At 38.1% G+C, this 18,392-nt stretch overlaps 1 protein-coding gene across 3 annotated transcripts in view; it reads left to right on the top strand.

Annotated features, from left to right (window-relative positions):
• Positions 1 to 18,392, top strand: part of KLHL2 (kelch like family member 2) — a 126,027-nt gene that overhangs the window by 14,780 nt on the left and 92,855 nt on the right. For 2 of the 3 annotated variants that reach the window (XM_029235705.1, XM_029235706.1), the window contains exon 3: positions 11,481 to 11,587. In XM_029235705.1, the coding sequence (XP_029091538.1) occupies positions 11,481 to 11,587 (107 nt within the window). Of the gene's footprint in view, positions 1 to 11,480; positions 11,588 to 18,392 lie in introns of those variants that run through there. The other variant, XM_029235707.1, reaches the window with a different exon arrangement.

The raw sequence follows: 18,392 nt of genomic DNA, 5'->3' as shown, positions 1-18,392 counted from the left end.
TTTGGTATCAGGGTAATTAATGGTGGCCTTGTAGAATGAATTTGGGAGTGTTCAATCCTCTTTAATTTTTTGGAATAGTTTGAGAAAGATAGGTATTAGCTCTTCTTTATATGTTTGGTAGAACTACCCTGTGAAGCCATCCTGTCCTGGACTTTTGTTTGCTGAGAGGTTTTTTTTTATTACAGATTTAATTTCATTACTAGTGATTGGTCTGTTCAAATTGTCTAATTTTTCTTGATTCAGTCTTGACAGTTTGTATGTTTCTGGAAATTTGTCCGTTTCTACTAGGTTGTCTAATTTGTTAGCATATAACTGTTCGTAGTATTCTCTTATGATTTTTTTGTATCTATGTGGTATAGGTTGTTATTTCTCCTCTTTCAGTTTTTATTTTATTTGAGTCCTCTCTTCTTGCTGGTGAGCCTGGCTGAAAGTTTTATCAACTTTGTTTATCTTTTAAAAAAGCTCTTGGTTTCATTGTTTTTTGTTTGCTTTTGTTTTGGTTTGTTTAGTCTCTGTTTTACTTATTTTCCCTTTGATCTTTATTATGTCCTCCCTTCTGATGACTTTGGGCTTTGTTAGTTCTTTTTTTTTAATTCCTTTAGATGTAGATTAGGTTGTTTGAGATTTTTCTTTTTTCTTGAGGAAGGCCTGTATCACTATAAACTTCCCTCTTAAAACTGCTTTTGCTGCATTCCATAGATTTTGGAAAGTTGTGTTTTCATTTTCATTTGTCTTGAGGTATTTTCTGATTTTCTCTTTGATTTCTTTATTGACCCATTGGTTTTTTTAGTAGCATGTTTAGTCTCCATGTGTTTGTGCTTTTCGCATTCTTCTTTTTGTATTTGATTTCTTGTTTCACACTGTTGTGGTTGGGAAAAATGCTTGATATAATTTGTGTCCTCTCAAATTTGTTGAGACTTGTCTGTGGCTTAGCATGTGATCTATCCTGGAGAACATTCCATGTGTACTTGAAAAGAAAGTACATTCTGCTGTTTTGGATGGAATGTCTTGTCTTGTAGATATCTTTTAAGTCCAACTGGTCCAATGTGGTATTTAAGACACTGTTTCCTTATTGATTGTTGTCTGGATGATCTGTCCATTGATGTCAGTGGGGTGTTAATGTCCCCTCCTATTATTGTATTATTGTCAACATCTCCCTTTATGTCTGTTAATATTTGCTTTATATATTTAGGTGCTCCTGTATTAGGTGCATATATGTTAATGAGTGTTACATCCTCTTCTTGTATTGATCTCTTTATTTATAATGTCCTTCTTTGTCTTTTGTTATAGACTTTGTTTTAAAGTCTGCTTTGTCTGATATGAGTATTTCTACTCCTGCTTTCTTTTCATTTCCATTTGCATGAAATATAAGAAAACTTTTAGACAGAGAAAAATGTAAATCTCTCTTTGGTGGTGGTGGTGTTAGTGTTAGTAATTTGGTGGAGTAGTGACCTGCCCATTGCTAAGTAATTCTCAAATATGTTAAGAGTCACCGCAGTGAAAGAGTGACTTTAAAAGTTGATTGAAAAACGAGTAGCTTTTTTTTAATTATAAGACTAATGTATGTATTAACAGGCTTGGTTTTATTCTCTTAGCATTTTGTGAAAGACATATATTTTCCCATCATTCCCTTTGTGAAAGTACATATATTTAAAAGCTTGGGCTAAGAAGGGAGTGACTTAAACTTTCCTTTAATCTCTCTATGCTATATCTTCCTGAAAGCTCATCCTTTTTTTTTGTTCCATCATTTGTTTGTTTCTTCTTTAATTAAAGATTCAGTAAATATTCATCTGCTGGGTGCTGGAGATACAATGGTAAGCAAAACAGACATGGCTGCTACCCTCATGGGGCTTATGATTGACTGCAGGAAGCAGGCATTAATCAAAGAATCACACAAATAATTTACTGTAAATTTTAATGGCAGTAACTGCTACAGGGAGGGCTATGAAGTTAGATAACAGTGGTCAGGGAAAGCTTCCCTGAGAAGATGAGAATAATTGTGCTGAGATCGAAAGGAAAAGAGAAGTAAGGAAATGAAGTCAGGCATAGGGAATGGCAGTGTCCAAGTCTTGTGGTGGGAGTGAGCTAGCCTCCTGGAGGAGCCGAGGGGTAGCTGGAGTGCAGATGGCTGGGGGGTCATGGCAAGAGAGGAGGCTGAGTGAGTAGGTGAGGGCCAGCATTCTTAGAGCCTTCTGCATTTTGGTCTTTATCAGGAGTTGCCGTGGGAGAAGCCATTGGAGAGTTTTAAGCAGGCATGTGACATGATCAGATCAGATTTGTATTTTGAAAAGAACACACTGGCTGCTGGGTGGAGAGTGGATTGGAGAGAGAGAGATAAGAGAAAATTAAACTAAATAATGGATATTAGATTTGTTTCCTAGTGCTGCTCTGACATCAGTTTCAGTAAGTACGTTTTCATTTAGTTTTGGGGAGAAAATATAGCTGGGATAATCCAGCAGGTCTGCCCATGCTGTTTCAGTTAATCTCGTTGCAAAAGTAGTTATTAGAATGTAAAATGCAGTCGTTATTAAGTGATACTGAAGGAAAAGTAAGAAAAATAGTCTGGTTATTTTGAGACATTTTCTTTTTCTTTGAAAAATCTAGAAAGACTGACTTTTAATAGGTCTATTCATGTTACTTTTCCCCCCACTCCCATGGGGCTGGTAGCCAGACCTTCCACTGATGTGTGAGTGGGCCCCTGTTGATGAAGGTCTCAGTCAGTAAACTACAGGGAGGGCCACACCTAGCTCTCCTTCCTGAGGTGAATGACCCTAGTTTTTGGACAAACTCTTTGGCCTTGGGCCAGTTGTTTTACTTTTTTGAGCCTTAACTATAAAATGAGGGGAGTGGATGGAATGCAGTCTAAGGTTCATTGCTGCTCTGACGTTCTTTTGGCCTGTGAGGTTTTTTCCTGCTTCCCTGCATGTGGTGCACCTTGTCTCATCCTGGGATTACTTAGCTGTAGCCGTCATTCAGCTGTTTGTACCATTTTGGGGGTGAACTGTGTGGCTGTGGAACATATGTTTTTGATCTTTGTGTTGCACCATTTCAGTAGCTAGCATGTAACCAGGCTAATAGTTGATGTTGATTTTCAGAATGAAGAATGACCTTTGAATAGCTGAGTCTTGGGTGCCACATCCACAACAAGGATTGTTTTAATGAAGTCAGCGACTGCTAGTGTTTTAAAAAATGAACTCTCTTTGAGGCTCATCAGCACTTTTTTTTTTTTAATGTCACTCCCTTTTCTCTTACCCCTTATTGCCAATTTTATGTAATTCTGTTTTTTTTTTTTTTTGCGGTACGTGGGCCTCTCACTGTTGTGGCCTCTCCTGTTGCGGAGCACAGGCTCCGGACGTGCAGGCTCAGCGGCCATGGCTCACGGGCCCAGCCGCTCTGCGGCATGTGGGATCTTCCTGGACCGGGGCACGAACCCATGTCCCCTGCATCGGCAGGCGGACTCTCAACCACTGCGCCACCAGGGAAGCCCTGTAATTCTGTTTTTTTTAAAAATAAATTTATTTATTTATTTTTGGCTGTGTTGGGTCTTCGTTGTTGTGCGCAGGCTTTTCTCTCATTGCGGTTAGTGGGGGCTACTCTTTGTTGCAGTGCGTGGGCTTCTCATTGCAGTGGCTTCTCTTGTTGCGGAGTACGGGCTCTAGGAGTGTGGGCTCCGTAGTTGTGGCTTGCGGGTTCTAGAGCGCAAGCTTGGTAGTTTTGGCACATGGGCTCAGTTGCTCCGTGGCATGTGGATCTTCCCGGACCAGGGATTGAACCCATGTCTCCTGCATTGGCAGGCAGATTCCTAACCACTGCACCACCAGACAAGTCCCAGTAATTCTTAAAACAAACAAACAAACAAACAAAATCTCTGAAGAAACCTACTCCTTGTACAGCTGAAAATCTTTTGTTATTTCCTGTCCTTGTGTCAACTTCCAGCTGTCAGAAATAGGTAGCTGAGAGTGGCTTCCTGACTTCTGGGAAGGGAGAACTTCCTTGTTCTCTCCATTCTGCTCTTGGACTGTCACCTCTAATAGGTAGAATATCAGCTGTACGCTAGAGAGTGTTGTTATTAACCTTTGGCTAATGAAAGAGAAATTTTAGAAGTAAAAGTCACTTTTCTTTCAATTATACTTGGTGTAAGGTATGGTTATGGGAATAGGAGGGCAGGAGTTTTGTAAGTTTAAGTTATAGAATTTTTTTATATATAAATTTTATTTATTTATTTTTGGCTGCGTTGGGTCTTCATTGCTGCCCACGGGCTTTCTCTAGTTGTGGCAAGTGGGGGCTACTCTTCGTTGCAGTGAGCGGGCTTCTCATTGCGGTGGCTTCTCTTGTTACAGAGCACGGGCTCTAGGCGTGCAGGCTTCAATGTTGTGGCCCGTGGGCTTCAGTAGTTGTGGCTTGCGGGCTTTAGAGTGCAGGCTCAGTAGTTGTGGCGCACGGGCTTAGTTGTTCCTCAGCATGTGGGATCTTCCCAGACCAGGGCTCAAACCCATTTCCCCTGCATTGGCAGGCAGATTCTTAACCACTGTGCTGCCAGGGAAGCCCCAAGTTATAGAATTATAACTTAAGTTTAACTTAAGAATTATAATTTAAATTTATAAAAATGGAATGTTACATTTTCTTTAAACTAGTTTTTCATTTCTTTTAGACAGGAGGCCCAGATATAGCTCTATGACCCAGTGCAATACGAGTTTGAATAACTTGCAATTATTGGTTTTAAAAACCCTGTGGTCACTTCTAAACAGTGTAGTCAGCAAGTATTTGTAAGTACCTGGTTCTCCTTTGAAGTCAGCTAGCACGCCCAGAGGCTGTGTGGGAGCCAGAGCCAGTGTCTGACGTGGCCCCTGCCTTTCGAGTGACCTGATTGTGCAGGAGATGTAGAGAAGAGGATGAGGTGGTGGAATATCGTGTGCAAAATGTGGGTCCTGAAAAGGATTCTCACAAGAGAAAGTCACAGAGGTGGTTTTGGTTGGGCCTGATAGGGATGCAGTAGGATTCATAAAAAGGACTGGAGAGGAAAGGCAGTTCCTGATCTGGATAATTGTACAAGTTAGGGATGGGCTAAATGTAACCTGTTTGGTAAAGTGAATCAAGAAGAGTTCATGCTGGGGAGTCTGTGGAAAAGGTCAGAATTATGGCAGGCTTAAACAGTGTGATTCATTGGAATTTAATTCCAAGGACAGTGGGAATCAGTGAAGGTTTTTGAGAAAGGGTGTAGCATCATAAGACTAATGATGTTGAGAAACAGCCTGGCAGCATAGTGAAAGGCGAGTCTTGTACAGCAACACATCTCTGGTGGGGAATTCAGCTCTGTACATTTCCTAGGTATGGCTTGGCAGGAGGAGGAGTTTTTCAAAGCACTAACACACTGACATTTTCAAAATCAAAGTAATAGACCTTTACAGAGTGCTTACTCTATGCAACACACTGTATTGGGCCTGTGGAGCAGACAGAGAAGCTGGCTGTACCCCGGACACACATTTGCTTGAGGACATTACACCGTGAGCTTTTTGAGATGACCCAAAAAGGAGCTGTCAGATTTAATGTTTTGTGTTTAAAATAAATTTAAAAAAAAAAGTCTGTTTTCTAGGATATGGGATAAGACTGGACTTGAGTTTTAAAAGTTCCAATGAGCATTACTGGGGGGGCCAACCTATTATTTGTTTAGAAGAAAGCTAATATTGATCCTTAAGTTGCATTTAGGAGTTGAAACTTTTTAGCAAGGATAAGTCTTATGAAGCAGTTTGAATGTTTGCCTATATATCACACAGAAGCCATAAACATTTAGTTGTTCAGTTACAATAGCATTTCTTACATTCCAGAAGATAATTTAAACAGAAGATCCTGGATCCCTCTCTTAAGGGAATGCTTATTGTATTTTCCCCCCAGGACTTTTAGCCATTGTGGACCCAGATCATTACTAGGATTATATCTGTTGTGCATCTATGAAAACTTTGTGGCTCTTCTTTGGTTGTTTGTACTTTGTTGCTTAGGTAGCAAGTGAATTAAACAACAAACTGAAGTGAGACTACATTTTCATAGCTTTATATTACTGTTTTTGAAAGAGATTTAGGAAATTACACAGGGTGTGAATTTTTTTTTATCACTATGTATATGTATTTCTGTAGTAAAACGTTGTCAGTTTCTTTTGTTTTTATATTGTACTAAAGTAGAATATAAAACATTCCTTGAAGGACAGAGCAGTTGGGAAGGGTCCCTAAATCAAGCAAACTTGTTTATTTAAGAAAGTTTAAGAGACATTTTGAAGCTAATGGTCTCAACTTAACTGGTAATCTTCTACAGTGTATCTTAAGTACTTGTGATAGATTTCTTATTAGGTGGTGTTTGTTGAGCATGGATAAAACCATTAAACATTTCAAAGATGTGAAGAATGGATGGTAGTGAATGAATTTGCTTCTGTTTTGTCTTCTCTTTCCTGGTGTGGGGTGCTGTGCTGCCTCAGGGTTTGCCTTCAGCATCCCTTCCTAAGTCAGAAAATCGGAAGATGCTACCTTGGCTGTTTTTCTTTTAAATTATTATAGCTAAGAGTATCTAGCTCATGTTTTGTTTCACCAAGTTTTTTTAAAAGGTAACTTTTAATAAGGAAGTTTTCTTTGTACATATTCTCCATTTTCTACATGTAGTCGAGCTTTTATCACACATGTTCAGAAACTCACTCCTGCCATTTCTGTTTCCCCTCTCTGAAATCCTCATCTCTCCATTTTGCCTCCTCCCCATCATCTTTTCCCTGTCACTCATATCTTCTTTCACTTTATTTCTAATTATTCTTTTCACCTCCTCTCAACTGTGACCAAGTATTCTTAAAAGTCCTCAAATCTGGAGTTGTTACCTTCCCTTCTTGACAAATACTCAGTAATGTGCTTCCCCCCCACATCTTCCTGTAGCTTGGTTTTGTCACTTTTCCCTGTCATTCTGTTCTCTTGATTCTATGTGAGATCCTCTATTCTGGGATCCTTTTCTAGTTTAAGGCAGTTTCTAAATCACTGACTGTAGTAGGTTTTCATACGAGTTTCCAAGTTGACTGTCATCCTTTCCTGCTTCCTGTTAGAAAATCTCAGCAGGTGCAAATCTGTTGAAGGGGCTGTGCTGTTTTTCAGGGCTCTAATTGTGGTGGTGAACCTTAGTAAGCCCAACAGCTAGGTTTTCCCTGTGCTTCACTGCCACAGAAATTCAAATTCAAACCATCATTGTTTTAAGATGAAGAAGGTGATGGTGGTGACACTTGTTATGGAGTTGTGTTGCTCTTCAAGATTATTGACATTTTAGCTAGGTTGCGTCTCCCTTGTCTGTAAATGACACTATCAGTTTTTGGAGGTTTGGTTAAATATAACTGATTTAAGTCAGTGATCAGGAAGCCTTTCACCTTTAAAACAGCTTGTTTTCATTCCCCACCTCCCTACTTTCTGAGCAGCCAGAACCTGATGAAGTAGCTGATCAGCAGCTCCGCATCTGGCTCATCCTGTGCTTCCTCACTAGCTTTTAACTTTCTTGGCTTCTGACCTCTTGCCTAACTTCTTTTTCTGTCTTCCTCTTGTTTCTTTATCCTAACACTGATGCTGCTCCAAAGATGCCTTTGGGCACATTCCGAGGCTGTGGCTTGTGTTTGCTCTGTGGAGTCTGGCTAAAGCTCATCTCAGCAGCCTAGCACCTCGGCGGTTATTCTGATTCTGCTCCATGTGGCAGGAGGTGCCTCCAGATCTCACACAGCCTGGCACCTGAGGAAGAAAGGTGGACAGATGCTATCGATGTAATCTCTCCACCACCCCCACTTCCAGTAGAAAGTAAATTCTTGTTTCGTGAAACTACCAATTATTTTAGATATCTCAGAGCCTAATGGCACATTTTACTTTAAGAAGATACACATTAGTCCCCCCTATCCAAGGTTTTAGTTACTGTAGTCAACCACACTCTGAAAATATTAAATGGAAAATTCCAGAAATAAACAATTCATAAGTTTTAAATTGAGTACTGTTCTGAGTAGTGTGATGAAATCTCACTGTCCTGCTCCATTCTGCTTGGGACATGAATCATCCCTCTGTCCAGTGTGTCCCGGCCGTTAGCCCTCTTGGTTATCAGGTTGACTGTTGCAGTATCACAGTGCTTGTGTTCAAGTGACCATTATTTTAACTCATAATGGCCCCAAAGCACAGGAGAAGTGATGCTGGCAATGTGCTGTAAAGTACTTCCTTTAAGTGAAAGGGGTGAATGTTCTTGACTTAGTAAGAAAAGAAAAAAAATCATATGCTGAGGTTGCTAAAGATCTATGGTAAGAAGGAATCTTCTATCTGTGAAATAGTGAAAAAGGAAAAAGAAATTTATGCTAGTTTTGCTTTTGCACCTCAAACTATGAAAGTTACAGCCACAGGGCATGATAATTGCTTAGTTGAGATAGAGAAGGCATTAAATTTGTTTAGTAAGATATTTCGAGAGAGAGGTTACATTCACATAACTTTTATTACAGTATAGTTATCATTGTTATATTTTATTACTAGTTACTGTTAATCTCTTACTGTGCCTAATTTATAAATTGAACTTTATCATGGGTATGTATGTGTAGGAAATAACATGGTACATATAGGTTTCGGTACTATCTGTGGTTTTAGGGATCCACTGGAGGTCTTGGAATGTATCCACCATGATTAAGGGAGGCTTCTGTATATACAGCAGTGATAGGGTTTTCTAGTCTTAGGAATTCATTCGTTTGATATCAGAAAACCAAAGGGCGTCTAGATATATTTGGGTATGATTCATTTTCAAAGCAATTTTTTTCTTGAGAAGGACCGATTTTCATGATGTTTCACTTGGGAGATGAGTGCCTATCTTTTTTTCTGTGTCATTTGAGTTTTACATAAGGCCTGTGTAACTCCTGTTATTCTCCAGACTTGAGCTTAGAAGCAGTTTTCTTTCCAAAGCTTTCCTGTATGTTTGGGCTTGACCTGTCTCCTGTGTACTCAAACACCCCACACTTGCCCTAATAGCTATCAATTCATTTTGTAAGTACCTGTCACCTTGTCTCTTTCCCCAGCTCCACTGTAAACTCCTTGCTATCACGGACATTGTCTTGTTTACTGTGGTAAACTGACATAGTCCTTGGTGCCCAGTACGCACTTTAGATATTTGATGAATGAGTGAATAAATTCAGATTTTGCTAAGTAGCAACTTTATTTATACCATTATTCTGAAAGACTTTTTCTTCTATAGTCCATTCCCTCATTAGATTTCACATAATAGGAATATAAACTCACCATGTAGACTTTGGGTATGGGCTGCTAAAACAAGTTTCTGTTATTTTTATTGCCGGATTTTATTTGTAGCCCTCCTCACCTAAAGTCATTCAGCTTCTTGTGAGCATGCACACTTGGAATGAAGAGGTAAGGGCCAGAGTCAACAGACACACACACTGGCTGAATGATAAGAAGGTTGGTCAAATCTCTCTAGTCTGTGAGTGCTGTTTTAAAAACATGTTATTGCTAGAGACAGAAAGATAAAAAATTGAACACTAAAACTAAGCATGTCCTTGATCTATAATGTGGCATTAGACTCCACGTGACCTAACCCAGGGTGTGGCTGCATACTGGTTTGGCAGTGTTTTTACTCTATTAGTTAACTAACATCAGCTAATAAGCCGGGAAGGCCAAGATAATTATGTGATAGCCAGCGGGTGTTATGCTAGAAGGTTTGGATCAGTGAGTAATTATAATTGAAGTTGAATGTAATCAATTATGTGATTTGGAGGCATTCAAGTGTAATTCCACTTATGTTCCATCTTGAAACCAGAGCACTAGGAAGGATTATTGACAAAAGGAAAATAGACATAAAGATGCACTTGACTCACGTTTGAGCTGTGTCCAGATGACCTGGTCACCGTAGGAAACCTGGATGGCCCTGCTGACCCCAGCATCCCTCTTCTCCTTCTCACCCATGCTTCTTGTGCCACACACCCCGTTTGTGCTTTGCTGCTTCATGTCTCTGTCCAGCAGCATCTGCTGTTCTCTCTGTGTGGGGTTCTCTTGTCCTTCTCCATCCAGCTAACACTTACTTGTGTTTAGAACTCGGCTAAGGGCAGTAGCTGCAGGACACCTTTTCTGACCCCTAGTCTGATTTAGATGCTCCCCTGTTCCCCTAGCATCTTCACTCTGGCGCTTTCCACTTTGTCCTGTAATCCTTGCATTGTCAGTCCTTTCTGCTAGTCTCCTTAATGGCAGAGATAATCTTGCAGGACTTTGTTGAATTTGATTTTTTCTAACTATTCTTGTAGTGGTAGTGCTAAAACCCCACTAAAACCGGCTCTTTTATAAACTATATATAGAACTTTAAAATAGCTTCTAGTATACAGTATGTCAAATAATAATTGGGTGTTGTTTCTTTCTTTATATTCCCTGTTTTATTCAAGCTTTAACAAGTGTTAAAACCACATAGCTTTAGATGGTTTTGTGAGCCAGACTCCATAGATTTGAATCCAGGCATTGCCACTAGTGGTGACTTCAGGCTTCTTATTCATCTTTTCCTTGGTTTCCCCAGCTATACATTTTAAGGGTAAAAATCACAATAACATGGATCCCATAAGGTTTTGGTAGGGTCTAAGTGAAATAATACATGCGGGTGGAGCTCCTGTATAACACCTTCCTGAAAACACCACTGACTTCCCCCTGCTTAACTTGTGAACCCATGGAATTCATAGAATTGCAGAATGATTTTATCTGCGCAGAGCAGACTGTAGACTTTGTCAGTTTTCCACACTGATCTGGAGGAACTACAGCTGAGTGATGGCCACCTCTTGAGTCTAACACGTGACCTGCCTGATGTCACATATGGCATCGTGACCTGTGCTTCAACTTACAGGGCACAGCATTAAAATTACATTTAATTTTATGTGTGATAGTATTTTCTGACCTTGAAGAATGAGATATTTTGCATTGGGAAAATGTTCTGATTAAGTTAGACTTCAAATGCTCAAACGCCTTTCAAGCAGCAGGTGTAGTTGAATGTAATTTTACCTTTGCTTGATGACCCAGGACATTTTCTGTGTCTGTATAGTTTTGATACTTTGACCCAATTTAGTTTTCTCCATGTGTTTTATTTTGTCTTTATCTTTGTGTCATACCACCATCTGCCACTTCTGCTGATGCAGTTCTTAATGCAAACAGCCTCCCCTTTTACACCCCATTAATGGTTTGCTGCCAGTAATTTATATTAGGTTGAGAAATCAGTAATCAAGTTTGGAAAGATTTCTCTATTAAACAAAGACAAGATTCTGAGTGAGGGCCAAGGCATGTTGGCCTATGTCATGACTGTTTTCTATGTTCTTCATGTTTGGGTATCCTGTTTTTGAGGATGGAAATTTTTAGTTAGTTTTAACTTCAGAAAATTGGGCTTTTACTATAAAATTTTTGCATAGGGTGTTCAATACACTTACTCTTGTTATTAAAATTATTCTCTCCCTGTTTTGTTAACAGTCAGAATTTGCTGTGTGATGTCACGATTGTGGCTGAAGACATGGAAATCTCTGCTCACAGAGTGGTGCTGGCCGCCTGTAGTCCTTACTTTCATGCCATGTTTACAGGTATGAAATGTTTTAGTTATGGATGTTTATAAAATGTATACAGATCTGGGCTTTTCTTTCCATATTTTCTTTCCTTATTAACATTTTATTGTTATGAAGTTAAGCATTGTAATAGAAGAAAATGCTCTTGCTTTGTTTTAAATTACTCCTCATCTTTGTTTTTCATTCTTGTAATGGTGTTGTGTACATACATGTGTCCATTACATACATGTATATGTTACATACAAATACAATTTTATGCTCAGTTTCCCCCCTTTACATTTATATTTGCATATATTGGCTAAGTTTGCCTTCTTGCCATTTATAACAGCCTTTGGCACTTTCTTATTTTGACAAAAGTAAATTGCTTTTACTGTTTCACATTTCTTCAAATGATTTTCACATTTGCCTCATCCAGTGTTTATAGTGAACAAAGAGATGTTTATTTAATGCCTTTTGATTCAGAAATATAAGAAAATAGAGTGGATACTTAGGCAACTGTAAAAATACATAAAATGATTTTAATATTTCTGGCAAAAAAGCAATTTGTGCCTGCCACACTGGAAGCCTTTAAAAATATAGTTGATGTACAATATTATGTTTCAGGAGCACTATATAACGGTTTGACATTTGCGTGCTTTATGAAATGATCGCCACGATAAGTCCTTTAACCATCTGTCACCATACAAAGTTACTATAATATTATTGTCCTTATGCTGTTGTATATTACATCCCCATGGCTTATTTACGTTATAACTGGAGGTTTGTATCACTTAACTATTCACCTAATTCTCCCACCCGACCCCACCCCCACCATACTCCCCTCTGTGAACTGTTTGTTCTCTGTATCTGTTGAGTCTGTTTTCATTTTATTTATTTATGTTTTTATTTCACATATGAAATCATTTGATATTTGTATTCTCTGTCTCACTTATTTCACTTAGCATGATACCCTCTAGGTCCATCCATGTTGTTGCAAATGGCAAGATTTCATTCTTTTTTAAGCCTATTAATATTCCATTGTATATATATATATACCACATCTTCTTTATCCATTTATCTATCAATGGACACAGGTTGCTTGCATTTGTTGGCTATTGTAAATAATGCTGTGGTGAACATAGGGGTGCACATATCTTTCCAATTACTGTTTTTGTTTTCTTCAGAAGTGGAATTTCTGGATCATATGGTAGTTCTATTTTTAATTTTTTCAGGAACCTCCATACTGTTTTCCATAGTGGTTGTACCAGTTTAAAATCCCACAAACAGTACACAAGGGCTTCCTTTTCTTTACATCCTCACCAATGTTTGTTATTTATTATCTTCTTGAAAATATCCATTCTGACAGGTATGAGGTAGTATCTCATTCTGGTTTTGATTTGCATTTCCCTGGTGATTAGTGATGCTGACTATCTTTTCACATGTCTGTTGGCCATCTGTATGTCTTCTTTGGAAAAATGTGTATACAAGTACTCTTCCCATTTTTCAATTTTTTTGTTGTTGAGTTGTATGAGTTCTTTGTATATTTTGGATAGAAACTCCTTATTGGGTAGTTCATTTGCAAATACCTCCTTCCATTTGGTAGGCTGCCTTTGTTGATAATTTCCTTTGCTGTGCAAAAACTTTTTTTTTTTTTTTTTTTGTGGTACGCGGGCCTCTCACTGTTGTGGCCTCTCCCGTTGCGGAGCACAGGCTCCGGATGCACAGGCACAGCGACCATGGCTCACGGGCCCAGCTGCTCCGCGGCATGTGGGATCTTCCAGGACCGGGGCACGAACCCGTGTCCCCTGCATCGGCAGTTGGACTCTCAACCACTGCACTACCAGGGAAGCCCCCAAACTTTTTAGTTTCACGTAGTACCATTTGTTCATTTTTGCTTTTTTGCCCTTGCCTGAGGAGAAAGATCCAAAAAATATTGCTAAGACCATGCTGCCTATGTTTTCTTCTAGGACTTTTATGGTTTCAGGTCTTACATTTAAGTTTTTAATCCATTTAGAGTTTATTTTTGTGCATGGTGCTAGAAAGTAGTCCAGTTTGATTCTTTTGCATGTAGCTGTCCACTTTTCCCAGCATTGTTTATTTAAGAGACTATCTGTTCCCCATTGCCTCCTTTGTTGGAGATTAATAGACCATATAAGTTTGGACTTATTTCTCTACTCTCTATTCTGTTACATTGATCTATGTATCTTTTTTGTGTGTGCCAGTACCAGACTGTTTTGATTACTGTAGCTTTGTAGTATAATTTGAAATCAGGGAGCATGATACCTCTAGCTTTGTTCTCCTATCCCAAGATTGCTTTGGCTATTTGGGGTCTTTTGTGTTTCCATACAAATTTTAGAATTATTTGTTCTAGTTCTGTGAAAAATGTCATGGGTATTTTGATAGGGATTGCACTGAATCTGTAGATTACCTTAGGGTTTATGGTCATTTTAACAATATTAATTCTTCCAACCCATGAGCACAGTATATCTTTCCATTTGTTTGTGTCGTCTTCAATTTCTTTCATCAGTGTCTTATAGCTTTCAAAGTACAAGTTTTTTGCCTCTTTGGTTATATTTATTCCTAGGTATTTTATTCTCTTTGATGAAATTGTTAATGAGATTGTTTAATTTCTCTTTCTGATAGTTTGTTATTAGTGTATAGAAACACAACAGATTTCTGTATTACATTTTTATCCTGGATCTTTACTGAATTCATTCATTAATTCTGATTTTTTTGGTAGCGTCATTAGGATTTTCTATATATGGTATCACGTCCTCTGTAGACAGTGACAGTTTTACTTCTTCCTTTCCAATTTGGATTCCTTTTATTTATGTTTCTTCTCTGTTTGCTGTGGCCAGGACTTCCAAAACTATGTTGAATAAAAGTGGTGAGAGTGGACATCCTTGTTTTGTTCCTGATCTTAGAGGAAATGCTCTCAGCTTTTCATCATTGAATATGATGTTAACTGTGGGCTTGTCATATATGGCCTTTATTATATTGAGGTAGGTCCCCTCTATGCCTGCTTTCTAGAGAGTTTTTATTATAAATGGATGTTGAATTTTATCAATGGCTTTTTCTGCATCTACTGATATGATCATATCATTTTTATTCTTCAGTTTGTTAATGTGGTGTATCGCATTTATTGATTTGTGGATATTGAACCATCCTTGCATCCCTAGGATAAATTCCACTTGATATGGTATATGATTCTTTTGATGTATTGTTGAATTCAGTTTGCTAATATTTTGAGAATGTTTGCATCTGTGCTCATCAATGATATTGGCCTGTAATTCTACTTTTTTGTGGTGTTTTTGCCTGTTTTTTGTTAGGGTGATGCTGGCCTTATAGAATGTGTTCCAGAGTGTTCCTTCATCTTCAGTTTTTTGGAATAGTTTGAGAAGAATAGGTGTTAACTCTTTAAATGTTTGGTAGAATTCACCTACTGGTCCTGGACTTTTGTTTGTTGGTAGTTTTCTAAATTACTGATTCAATTTCATTACTGGTAACCGGTCTGTTCATATTTTCTGTTTCTTCCTGATTCAGCCTTGGGAGATCGTATGTTCCTAGGAATGTATCTATTGTAAATTGTTCATTTTGTTGACGTATAATTGTTCGAAGTAATCTCTAATGATCCTGTGTATTTCTGTGGCTTAATTTGTAATTTCTCTTTCATTTCTGGATTATTTATTGGGCCTTCTCTTTTTCTTATGAGTCTGGCTAAAGGTTTATTAATTTTGTGTACCTTTTCAAAGAACCAGCTCTTTCATCAATCTTTTCTGTTTTTTTAGTCTTTATTTCATTTATTTCTGCACTGATATTTATTATTTCTTTCCTTCTACTAACTTTAGGTTTTGTTTATTCTTCTTTTTCTGGTTCCTTCAGGTATAAGTTTAGATTGTTTTGAGATTTTTCTTGTTTCCTGAGGTATGCTTGTATGGCTGTAAACTTTCCTCTTAGAACAGCTTTTGCTGTGTTCCATAGATTTTGGATTGTTGTGTTGTGTTTGGATTGTGTTTCTTTTTCATTTGTCTCCAGATTTTTTTTTTATTTCCTTTTAATTTCTTCAGTGACCCATTGGTTGTTCAGTAGCATATTGTTTAGACTTCCTGTGTTCGTGTTTTTTCATTTTTTTCTTGTAGTTGATTTCTCTGCTCATACCATTGATATGATTTCCGTTATCTTAAATTTATTCAGATTTAGTTTGTGGCATGTGATCTGTCCTGAAGAATGTTCCATGTGCACTTGAAAAGTATGTGTATTCTGCTGCTTTAGGTTGAAATGTTCTATATATATCAATATTTATGAAATCTGTCTAGTCTAATGTGTCATTTAATGCCATGTTTCCATATTGATTTTTTTTTCTGGATGATTTGTCCATAGATGTAAATGGTGTGTTAAAGTCCCCTACTATTATTGTGTTACTGTCAGTTTCTCCCTTTATGTTTACCTATATTTGCTTAATGTATTTAGGTGCTCCTATGTTGGGTGCATATACATTTACAGTTGTTGTATCTGCTTCTTGGATTGATTCCTTGATCATTAAATGGTAATGTCCTTCTTTGTCTCTCAATAACATCTTTGTTTTAAAGTCTGTCTTGTCTATAGAGACACAGATGTAGAGAACAACATATGGACACCAAGGGGGGAAAGCAGGGGTGGGGGGGGTGGTGGTGGGATGAATTGGGAGATTGGGATTGACATATATACACTAATATGTATAAAATAGATAACTAATAAGAACCAGCTATATAAAAAAGTAAACTGAAATAAAATTAAAAAAAAATAAAGTCTGTCTTGTCTGATGTACATTTGCTACCCCAGCTTTCTTTTCATTTGCATTTATGTGGAATATTTTTTCCATCCCTTCATTTTTAGTCTGTGTGTGTCTTTAGATCGGAAGTGAGTCTCCTATAGGTAGCATATAGATGGGTCTTGTTTTTTAATCCATTCAGCCACTCTGTCTTTTGATCAGAGCAGTTTGTTCATTTACATTTAAAGTAATTATTGACAAGTATGTACTTATTGCCATTTTGTTAATTGTTTTCTGGTCATTTTTTTGGTTCTCTTTTGCTCATTTTTTTCTTTTGCTCTACTCTCTTGTGACTTGATAACTCTCTTTAGTGTTATGTTTGGACTCCTTTCTTTTTCTCCTTTTTTTTTTGTGTGTGTGTATACATCTATTAAAGGTTTTTGGTTTATTACCATAAGGTTCATATATAACAACTATGTGTATCTATATACGTGATTACTTTAAGTTGATGATCTCTTCAGTTCTAATGCATTGTAACAACCCTGTATTTTTACTTCCACCTCCCCATATTTAATGTTTTTGATGTCATATTTTACATCTTTTCGTTTTGTGTATTCCTTAATTATTTATTGTGGATATAGATGATTTTACTACTTTTGACTTTTAACCTTCCTTCTATCTTTATAAGTTGTTGATCTACAACTTTTACTATATGTTTGCCTTTACCAGTGAGAATTTTCCTTTCCTAATTTTCATGTTTCTAGTTGTGGTCTTTTCTTTTTCACTTAGAGAGATTCCTTGAACGTTACTTGTAAAGCTGGTTTAGTGGTGCTGAACTTTTTAAGCTTTTGCTCGTCTGCAAAGCTCTTTCTCTGTCCTTCAAATCTGAATGAGAGCCTTGCAGATAGAGCATTTGTGGTGTACATTTTATCTTTTCATCACTTGAAATATATCATGGCCGTCCTCCTGGCCTGTTAAGTTTCTGCTGAAAAGTCAGTTGACAGTCTGTGGGCATTCTCTTGCTGCTTTTAAGATTTTCTCTTTATCCTTAATTTTTGCCATTTTAATTATAATGTGTTGTGGTGTGGACCTCTTTAAATTCTTCTTGTTTGGGACTCTGTACTTCCTCTACCTGGATGTCTGTTTCCTTCCCTAGGTTAAGGAAGTTTTCACCTGCTATTTCTTCAAGTTAAGTTCTCTGCCCTTTTCTCTCTTCTTCTGGTACCCCTATAATATGAATGTTAGTACGCTTGATGTTGTCCCAGAGGTCTCTTATAAACTACCCTCATTTTTTCAAGTTCTTTTTTTTTCTGTTCATCTTGGGTGATTTCCACTAGTCTGTCTTCCAGATTGCTATTCCACTTCTCTGTATCATCTAATATACTGTTCATTACTTCTAGGGTTTTTTTTTTTTTTTTTTTTTTTGGTTATTTTATCTTCGGGTCTGTTTGGGGTGTCTTTGTATTTTCTAACTACTTATCAGTTAAAATTCTCACTGTGTTCATCCAATTCTTCTGCCAAGTTTGTGGAGCATCTTAATGATCATTACCTAGAACTCTTTATCAAGTAGATTGCTTTTCTCCATTTCATTTAGTTCTTTTTCTGAGGTTTTCTCTTGTTCCTTTGTTTAGAACGTATTTTGCTCTCTCATCATTTTGCCCAATTTTCTGTATTTATTTCTATGTATCAGGTAGGTTGGTTAAGTTTCTGGATCTTGGAGAGGTGGCCTTATGCAGTTGACATCCTGTGGGGCCCAGCAGCTCACTTCCCTCCTGTTCAGAGCTGTATGCTCTAGGGGTACCCCCTGTGTGGGCTGTGTGACCCCTTCTGTTGTGGTGGGAAGAGTACTGTGGGCGGTCTGGTAGGCAGGGCTGGCCCCTGGCCTGGTTGGCTGCCAGGCTGTGCCTTGCACAGTGGCTGTGGTCAGGCAGGGTGGGGTAGGCTTCCCATGTGGCTGTCTGCATGGTCTGGTTGGGGCACACAGCTGCTGCCAGCCCACTGGTGGGCAGGTAAGCCCCTGGCACTAGTAGTCTATAGGGTGGACCCCAAAATGGCACTTGCTAGCACCAGTGTCCTTGTGGTAGAACAAGCTCC

Source organism: Monodon monoceros, unplaced genomic scaffold (genome assembly GCF_005190385.1).
Source record: "Monodon monoceros isolate NGI ecotype Baffin Bay Population unplaced genomic scaffold, NGI_Narwhal_1 Super_Scaffold_20, whole genome shotgun sequence".
In the NCBI taxonomy this organism is placed as follows: Eukaryota; Metazoa; Chordata; class Mammalia; order Artiodactyla; family Monodontidae; genus Monodon; species Monodon monoceros.
Note: the sequence above shows the minus strand (reverse complement) of the source record. Positions and strands in the feature narration are given on the sequence as shown.